Genomic DNA, 10,018 nt, shown 5'->3' with positions numbered 1-10,018 from the left:
AAACCCCCGCGGACCCGCCCGCCTTCCCCGCCAGTATCTGGAACACACCACCAGCAGCGACCGCTGCGTGAACGCGCAGAAAGAAATGCTCTGACAGTTCTGACAATAAATAGGTTTCGACTCCTCTTCGAATACCGGTGTTGTATCCTAAAAACAAACAAACCAACCCAACGTGAAGTGAAGCGCCTTGTATTTAAAACGATAAATCTGAAACGAAATAGAGCCGGGTCACCTTCTGCATGACTGCTCCAGCGTTTTCAGTTTGCTCAAGTCATGAGCTTGTCACTGTTTCTGTACGTTTTCGCTGAAATAAATGCTTATGGCTTATTTTGATACTCCTACAGGTACATCCTGTCTTGAATACCAGCCTGCCTGTGACAGTCAAGCCTGCAGACCCCGTCACAGGAGCAGCAAACGTGCAGAACTGAAGTGATCGGTAAGAAGTCGGCTGGCAGAGACAGCCACAACCGACAGCAGCAGGAGGCTGTGGCTTTTCTTTAGAGAGCACGTGTATATAGCCGGGCGCCAGCGGAGCCGGAGAGCTGACCTGCCCAGCACACGCGCCATTCCCTCCCCGTGTCCACCGGCGCGATCACCTCTCCAGGTTTTCGGCTGCAGACTGACCCTTGGCCGGAGGTTAAGATTCAGTCACTGCTGACCACGTTCTTGGGAGATTCAGCCTGGCACTACCAAAGAGCGCAGGGGGTTAACCGTTTGAGAGAACACTCTCTGCCGAGCCGAGTATCAGGCTCATCTATCACACCGGTGCCACACTGTGAGTAACCTGAGCCCACCACACAGCCAGAGCTTCTCCCCTGCTTGTACTGAGGGTGGTCACTGCTAATCTGCCCAGATCCAGAACACACACACATGAACTACCTCCCAAGCTAGTCCTCCTTGGACTGTCCTTCACTCTGACTTGGGATGCCTTGAAGGAAGGAGGGACGGCCACCCCATTCATCCTCTGCAAAGTCCGTCTGACAGTTCTAAAAGCCTGGCTGAAACAAGAGGAGGCTGCAGATACCCTGCTGCGAGGAAAAAGAGGGGACTTCCACAAAGACCTGCCTGCACCCCCACTCACTTCAACCAATTCACAGGGCTCTTCGCTTTCACAAAACACAACCCTGCTGAGACAGGGCAGAGAAAGTCAGGAGTGCCAGGCAACCACGGCAGAAGTGGGGACTCACCTCCTAGACTATGACTCCTTACTCTGTCACAAATCTCTGTGGCAAGATAGTATTTTCCTAAAATATTATTTCTTCATCTTCAGGAAGGGGAATAAGCATCCTGCCCTGCACAGAAACCACTCAGGTGCTCAGACAGCATAACAGCAGCCAGCATCTGAAACCGAGAGTCTCTACCCAGAACAACACAGAGATGGAAACCAGGTAACAAGGAAATACTCAGCAAGAAAAGAAAATTCTTGCTCAAAGTTCACTTTGGAACATGCCAGAAACCATGTGATGGAGAAGGGACTACACCATGGTGCAAGACACCAGATGGCCAACTTCTAAATAAAACCCGCTTGTAGCAGTTCTTCTTCCATTATTGCTCCTAAGAAGATCTGCAAGAGCATGTGGTGTCCTCCTCTGTCACGTAAGTTAACAAATAGCCCAGCTGGCCAATCAGTGGTGCCCATTTACTCCCATCACTGTCCACGATCACCACAGCCAGCCGGCTGGCACTGGCCGATTCCCCTCTCGGTGCGTCCTTCTTCCAGGGTTGTCCACACCCCAAAGAGCGCAGCCTGCGCTAAGCTCCTGTCTGGCTTTGTGCCTCTCTCCTTCACAACAGCCAGCGCTCTTTGGGCGAAGCGGAACCGCCACGTGGCATGTTCGCTAACGCATCACCGGCTGCACGACACAGCCTTCCCCAAAACGCTGAGAGCAAACAGAACCTCACTGGGTTTGAAACTGTGAAACACCCCCTTGAACACCACCTCTGTCCCCGAGGGGGTCAGAAGCAAGGAATTCCATCACGTTGGGCTTCCAAGCGATGAAGTCGCTTCTGCACTGCCACCCCCGCATTGAGACACACTCTCCCCGTGCCCTGCAGGACGAGCTTTATCTCTGTGCCGTATTTCTCTGTACCAGAGCTAACACGCAGGGATCGGCATCACCTCTTTCGACTAAAGAGTACGTGCACTGCACACCCCTCTGCCTGGGCTAACTACAGTTCTGCAGGCAGCACAGCAGCCGTAGCCGCTTGGGCAGCTAAACGTTACTGTCACAGTCTTGGTTACTAAAGTCCCTCTGGAACTGCAGACTCCTGCAGAACGTAGTACCGTTCCGCAGGGCACCCCACCAGCCGAAGCCGCTTGGGCAGCTAAACGTTACTGTCACAGTCTTGGTTACTAAAGTCCCTCTGGAACTGCAGACTCCTGCAGAACGTAGTACAAGATGGTTTAACAAAAGGACAGGCCTTTTAAAGAGGGAAAAATCAAAAGAAAAACATTTGTGTACTAAGGAGAATATTTGATTATTAACACAAATCATTACACGTTACAAGTAGAAAAACAGACTGGTAGAAATTGGAGATTATCCTGCTCCTGCACTACGTTCTCTGAGTCAAACCCGATGACTGCAGAACGTAGTACAAGATGGTTTAACAAAAGGACAGGCCTTTTAAAGAGGGAAAAATCAAAAGAAAAACATTTGTGTACTAAGGAGAATATTTGATTATTAACACAAATCATTACACGTTACAAGTAGAAAAACAGACTGGTAGAAATTGGAGATTATCCTGCTCCTGCACTACGTTCTCTGAGTCAAACCCGATGAAGATTTGGAAGATTCTGCTGGTAACCTGAAGCGTCAGTAAAGGAACACGAAGGAAGCTGATGTTCAAATGGCAAAGAGGAAAGACTTTCCAAATCATCGGGTGGCTAGAAGAGGAATCAGCAGAAACAGAAGCCCTCCCTTCAGCACAACAGGAAACGTCATGAATTCAGACACTTCTGCTTACCTGCACGCGACTAACTTCCGAGGTTATTATCCACACCTTCAGGATGCCGGTCACGGAAACCGCCACGACAGTGTCCTCTGGGGAGAAGCAAACAGGAGGCTGGTGAGTGCCAGGACACCTTCACTTTGCACACTTGTGCACATCTGAGTACTGAGAGCACCTCCACGTCACAAGTTTATCAAAACACTCCTGAAGCGTTTGCTTCAAAATCAAGCAGTTATTTGTCAAGTGTTACTCCAGAACCCCCAGCTGCCACTGTCCCGTGTTTGCACCTCTCAGTCGATATCCGGCGCTCAGATGAAGTGGGGGGAAGGCCGGTTTCTAGCACTGCTATCAGACCTCGTGGGCTGTTCATCACTGTCCCCAAAGGTGCGGGGTTACTCTCCCCTGAGGAGAGCCTTCTGGCTGCTGCCCAGCTGCCTGCCGGGACACTGAAGTTTAACGGGAAGCTGCAGGTTCCCAAAGGGCAGCTCTGCAAAGTGACTCCATTAGAGCCACCACCTTCGCAAAAAACAAAGTATATCATCTTATATCAAGTGCTAGTCAAACCTTCTAGACATTCCTGTTAGAAGGGTAAGACCAAAATCCAAGTGGCAACTTCTTGATTACAATATAAAAAAGATGACAAAATAAGACATAAGATTAAAGGCAGCATCAGGAAACAATACCAGAGTTTGCTTTCAGTTGTTCCAGCAACTCAGATGTCCCAGGGACAGCAACTGAGCTTTCCCTCCCAGGACCTCGAGAACACTCCTTTACAACTGCTGTCAGCCTCAACTCTAGAAAAAAGTCTCCCTTTTTGTAGGATGTTCTGTAGTGTTCCCCAAACCTCTTGGGAACGAGTCTCCCCAGCAGGAAAACCCGAGTGAGACATCCCTCTGCCAGGATTTAAAGCCCAGCAGATGGACACAATAGCAGATAGTGTGGACAGGTATCACTTCAAACCTGAGCCTGCTCACACACCTCCCCACGGAACCGGCTGTCACCGCCTTTAGCGGTTCCTCCTTCAACAGCTTCAGGTTTTTACTCCTATTACATCCTTCAATCAGCACGTTCCTTCAATGCGCTTCCTACAGCAATAGCTTTGAAAACGTTACGAGCGTGTTTTTACGAAGCTACTAATCACAAGAAACGCTCACAGTCCATCTATATATAAAGAGCGACACCGCAGAGCTCGCCAAACGCTCGCGCTGCGCATACACTACATGTCGTGGCGCTAACGCCGATCACAGCCTTCAGGTTCAGCACCTGCACACGCTGAAGAGGATCGAACGGACCCTGCTGGGTGAGCCCGCATCCTGCCAAGCACGCACACAGATGGTCGGCTCCGCGGATGACAAAGCAGTCACGTTTTAGCCAACACACCCAGCTCAGGGAGTAGCTGCAGGGACACCAAACTCGTCCCCAGGGACTAGAGACAGCTTTTCATAAAGGTTAGGGCTTGCGGGGTGTCACCTGAGATCATAAGAAGGGACATTCCAGCTTCTCCCCATGTTCTTGAAAGAGTTTGAGAACAGTGTTTTCTCTTAGGGTGAGGCAAAGCTGTACTAGAAGCGAGGAAAATCATTACCTTGTGTTCTGTTGGACCGAATGATAGTCATGGAGCTGATCCAGTCAGGAGAGATCTTTGACAATAGTGAATAAAGAACTTCAAGGCTGGTTGCATCCACCACAAGAATTTCTGGATAATGTCCATGACATAATAATCTCCCTTCACGCTGAGTCCCAACCGCAAACTGGTAGAACTAAACGGACAGTAAGAAAATACAGCAGTTATACATTGACAACTTCATTTGTAATCAAAACCGTAATTTCGTAAATACAATGGAATGTTTAAAAACGACCGCTCTGCACTGGTGAGGGAAGCTTTTGCAGAGACCCCTCTCTTCTGTCATCTCCCGTGCCCTGCACACCCAGCTCCAGCAGCTGAACAGCAGCCGCAGCCTTCCCCGCCAAGACCAGCCGCACCTCCCACCTCCCCCGGCAGCAGGCCAGAGCCAGTCTCTCTGCCTCCTGTCTTCCCAGCCTCTCGCGTTTGGTATGACCTCTCTGTTCAAACGCTGAAGCGCAGCACGGATGGCCGGGTCTAGGGCAGCTGATGATCCAGCATAAACTACGTAAGAGATGCTTCGCGATGCTCAACGTCGTTATTAAGCTTGAAAAGCGGGACCAGCCGGCCTGGCTGTGGTACCTGGTCTGCAGCTCCCCGCACTGCTCTGAGGCACTCCAGTACTAACCTGTATGCCAGTATGTGCACAGGCTAGTTTAGTGAACTCTATGCACCTCCCATCGTTCACGTCCCACAGACACATCTCCCTAAAATACAAAAGACAGATTAAAACCACAGGGAAAACATTGCGGCCTTCCACACTTCGCCGCCTCGCGAAGGCCAGCCGAGCTGGCAGCGTTCACTTCTCAAAGCTCACTTGGAAAAGGTGAGCAGAAAGATGTTTTATAAACAAATCGCACGTGCCACCGCGTGAAGTCTCCAGCGCTTTAAGAAGGAGCATCCCACTGGAACTGCAGCTCAGCCTGTAGATATGAGGACACGGGCAGCGCATCCTCCTGGCTCGCCAGGGCTGGCCTGGCCTCACCGCCCGCTCTGATAAGCTGCTGAGCAGCCTTGAAGAGCTCCTGAGAAAGTGCTGGAAGCTGTCTCAGCCAGCCCAGTTTACCGGGCTCTCTCTCCGTGCTGGCCACACTGACCCCGACGCCAGCTGTAGCCCAGGGGCACGGGAAAAGCTCTCCGTGCAAACAGCGCAGTGTAAAAGCACAGCGGCACGGGTCACTCAGCTGAAAGCGCCCTCCCAGCAGAGGCCAGGCGGTTACTGAGGATCCCACACTCAGCCTGAGGCAGAGGGTGGGCAGAAGAGGTGGGGGAATTACAGCGTGTGAGTTCAGAACAACAGAAGTGGTTGGCCCCAAAGCTCTGACCTGTAATTTATCACACTGTATAGCTTTTCAGTAAATTAGCCCAAACATCTGGGCTAAAATGCGCATTTTATTTAAAAATTATGGAGGATAACATTTTTCCTTTGAATTACCTGACTGCAATCCCCAATACATCAACTGCATGAGAAATCCTTCCCCACCACCCTCTAAACAGCTGCCCCAATTAGGAAACAAAACAGTTCAAAACAACTGAAGAACTCTGAGGTATTTTTTCTCCAGGATAAAAACCCAACTCCGCAGCAGACACACGGACAAATCACGTGCCAGGATGCCCCGGTTTTACAACGCGTGTTGGGCATCGTTTCCACCACGACTCTCGCCTTTCCTCAGGATCAGATCCTGGCTGAGCAGAGCAAAAGGAGCGAAATACGAATGTCTGATGAACTCCACAAGCGAAGCGGTGACAGAAAACACAGAAGAGCCTTGACTGAAGGCCACAACGTCCCACCCAGCGCTCCACACGCACCAGTGCAGCGTCCTGCCGCCGGCACGGGACATACTGGGGGGAGCGTTCTGGGACTGCGTCTCTGCCCTGTGCTCCTTTTGGGACACGAGCCTCACCCAGTATCCACAGTGGGGAAGTCCCAGCACTTGGAACACCTACAGACACTGTACTGTGGAAAAAATGCTGTGCATGAAGAACCCGATCTCTCCTCCGGCCTCTGCCTCCGCTCTTTAACCGACCGCGGACGGACAGACGCTGGGGGCACTCACCCGCTCTCGGAGGCGCTCACAATGTACTGCTTTTCACTGGAAGCAGAGGCCTTGGCTAAACAAGTGATGGAGGCTGTATGACCGAACAGCAGAGCTCTGGGGTTAACCTGGAACCAGGGAGACAAAACGTGACATCAGAGGAACGCAGGTCCTGCTGCCGACCCACCGCAGACGTACCCAGACTGCCACTTTAGGTACCACACACAGGTACAGGTTAACAGACAGACACACAAGGAGCGCAGCAGCAGATACACCATCTTGAAGGGCCTAAAACAATTAATTGTCAACCTTTACCTCTGCTATCAGTCTTTTTTCTCTTGCAGTTTTCACAGAAAGAATGCCTAGATAAAATAATAACCTTCAAAAGTTCCTCTGATCCCCGGGATCTGTTTTCACAGGATGGTAGAAGCAGCTAAACTTCAAAGTAACGACTAGCTGAGAGCAGCTCCAGAAGAGAGGGAGCAACTACCTAAAGAAATTACTGCAGGAGCAGCAACAAAGTTTAAAAGCAAAACCAGCTCTTTCTAAATAGAAATATTCACTATGGCAAGAACGCAGCGTCAATCCCGGCTCCCTGAGAGGAGGAAGGACAGACGGACAAGGGAGCGGAGCATGGGAGGAATCGCAGACCGGAATGGATGCTCTAACACCGAAGAATAAATTCACACTGGCAACAGCGATAACGCTTCGCTTTCAACACAAACGAAATCCAGCCTACACAGACTTCAGCCCTACCTCTAAATCCAGCGAGAGGTCCCAGAGACAGATCTGTCCGTCGTGGCAGCCGGTGACGATCATGGAGGCGTCCTCCATGAGCAGCAGGGTGGATATGCAGTGCGTGGGGGCTCTGCGGCCCCACAGCACGATGGGCAGCACCAGGCTGTTCCCCGCCATTCTGCTGTCGTACCTGTCGAGGGAATCGAGATCACAAAGGTTACGCCTCAGCAGCTCTGCCGCTCCTGCACTGGGCACGTGCTTGTTGCCAAAAAAGGAGCCTGAGGTGACTTCACCACCGTTTCCTTCTAGAGCAGCACAGTCACCAGCGGCCACTGCAAAGAGACAGCGACTAGAACTTCCCTGCTCTCATCCCTTATGCATTCGGCTTGCGACGCTTCTCAGCGAGGCATTTCCCCACACAAAGAGCCACCCTGTCCCTACGCACACGGTCCTTGTGCCCAAATCCCTCTTTTTAGCCCAACTGTGAAGGAACAAGCGCGGCAAGCCCCGGGGCAGCAGCAGCTCTCGCGTGCCCCACAGCAGAGTTCACCCCACGCGCAAATGCCTTCAGTGGAAAGGGGGCTCCGGAGCTTCCTGCGGACCACCCGCGCCTTTCAAAGGCACCGCTCTGTTAGACCGGCGCCACACTGACACCGCGTTCTCACAGGGGTTGTTATGTTCGAGCACGTCGCTTGCTGCAGTAGGGGGAATCGGAGGCAGAGAACATTTTCAGGGTTAACGCCGTTCCTTCACACCCATCAGGCAGGCGCTACTCCAACCTGCTGAGGAGCTAAAGCAGCTCGAGATGGGCTTACTCACTCCCTGCCGGTAGCTGCCATCTCCACGCGTTGCCATGTGGACTAGGTTCCGGCCGCTACCCGCAAGAAAGAGAAGCCACACAATCTTCATAGCAACATCTCTTATCTCCTGAGCCTACTGGCACAAACAGCACGGGGAGATTTTTATCTATCACAAAGCCAAAATTGTCTTGGTGACTGGGAAAGAGAAAACAACAAAGGTGTTTGAATTGTGGCTTCAGAGGGAGAGCAGACACACAGCAACTCCGGCTGCAGGGACGGAAAACAGCCCGGAGGATGTGCACAAGGTTTAAAGCCCAAAACAAACCGCTGTTTTGGTTGGCAACACTCGGCACTTGCCAACCACTTCCATTCTTTCTAACATCGGGCCCCTGGATCTGAGTTTGCTTGAGTGAGACTCAAGTTCAAGTGTCGAGTTTGCAGCTCGCTGGTGGGGAGTTTATACTTGACACAGGCAAGATCTGCTCCAGTTACCACCACTGAAACACCAGGAAAACAGAGGGAAGAGTCACTGCTACAGGTGTAGGACTCCTCTTTGCTGCAGTGAAAGTTTGAGTTATGGCAAGTTAGTGCTTGGAGAGTTTTGTGATGAGTGGGTGGAACGGTTGGGTTCAGTAAATACACAAATGCTCCTTACGTCTGTCTTGTGGAGGTTTGTGTTCTGAACTTACCACAAATTGAATCAAATCACCTTCAGATCCACTGAGAACAGCCGCGCGAGGTTTAGCGCCTCCCCTAAAGGAGGAGACAGACTCAGAGACACCCCCGGAGATGGCGCTGGCAGCAGCCACCAACAGGACCGTTTGGGCTGACATCACCCTGGCCGTTCCCAGGGACACTTCTGCATCAAAAACACCTCCTGGGTTTTGCTGCAGGGCGTTCGACGTAGATTAACGTCATCTCTCATCTGCGTAAAAATCCCAGCTCCATTTCTACAGGAAAGCCGTTTCTCATTAGTTTCGACAAACGCTGCCTACGCTCCTGGTGCAACCAGCCCCTGCAGCCAGAGCCAGCGAACGGGACGACGTACGCGGAAAAATGGGGGAAGGGAAGACACGGAAAGCAGCGCCCTGAATGGCTAAGTATTACAACCTGCGAGGCAGCTGCGGGACGTACGGAGCCTCAGCCCTCCGGCAAGCGAGAGGTGCACTAGGGCTCTGCACAAATTCCGTATCCTAAACCCAGGAATTTCACTGACTGAAGCACCATTTCATGCCAACTCTTTTCTTGCATCTTGGGCTAACTTTATTAACAACTACTTAATGAGTGAGTACAAATAAAGACCAGCAATCGAGCACTGCGCCAGCCGCACCGTTCCAAAAGCCACCCTGGAATCAGCAGCTGCCAAACCTGCCCGTAAATGTAGTGTTAATTGTTACGCAATGGCAGATCAATTGTTCTGTCTGGATGATCACAATACAGAACCGTAAAATAATCAAATATTTTAAAGAATATGGTGACCTTCCTCAGAGCTGCAATTCCAAAGATACTTGACTTAGGGTGAAAAACCACAAAGATCTAGTGAAAACCAGACATGAAGTGTTGGGATGTCACAGAAAAAGAAATGCAATCATAAGCAACAACAAAAATCACCAAACCGACCAAGCAAAACCATTTAACTCCTCTACCCCGCAGTTTCTGCAATGAAATAAAGCAAAGGACACCCCAGGAAAGGTGGAGACAGATGGAGATGTCTCTGCATTATACATTAACACCAACCCCAACGTTCTCCACGAAGCGTTCCTCCCCTGCTACCTGCGGGAAGCTCCACTGCTGGGCACTCGAAACACAACCATGCCCGGATTAACCCCGGGAGATGCCACCAGCGCAGCCCCAACGCGGGTCCCACACTC

At 51.3% G+C, this 10,018-nt stretch overlaps 1 protein-coding gene across 1 annotated transcript in view; it reads right to left on the bottom strand.

Annotated features, from left to right (window-relative positions):
- Positions 1-7,524, bottom strand: part of WDR7 (WD repeat domain 7) — a gene marked incomplete at its 3' end in the record, with an annotated part of 22,522 nt that extends 14,998 nt beyond the window's left edge. The window contains exons 1-6 of the mRNA XM_010135079.1: positions 7,366-7,524; positions 6,631-6,737; positions 5,202-5,280; positions 4,535-4,709; positions 2,965-3,041; positions 19-147 (exon numbers count right to left, since the gene is read on the bottom strand). Of these exons, the coding sequence (XP_010133381.1) occupies positions 19-147; positions 2,965-3,041; positions 4,535-4,709; positions 5,202-5,280; positions 6,631-6,737; positions 7,366-7,524 (726 nt within the window). The remainder of the gene's footprint in view (positions 1-18; positions 148-2,964; positions 3,042-4,534; positions 4,710-5,201; positions 5,281-6,630; positions 6,738-7,365) is intronic.
- Positions 7,525-10,018: the final 2,494 nt, after the last annotated feature.

The sequence above is a fragment of the Buceros rhinoceros genome, unplaced genomic scaffold (genome assembly GCF_000710305.1).
Source record: "Buceros rhinoceros silvestris isolate BGI_N320 unplaced genomic scaffold, ASM71030v1 scaffold16894, whole genome shotgun sequence".
NCBI lineage: Eukaryota > Metazoa > Chordata > Aves > Bucerotiformes > Bucerotidae > Buceros > Buceros rhinoceros.
This window is presented reverse-complemented; position numbering and strand designations above follow the sequence as displayed.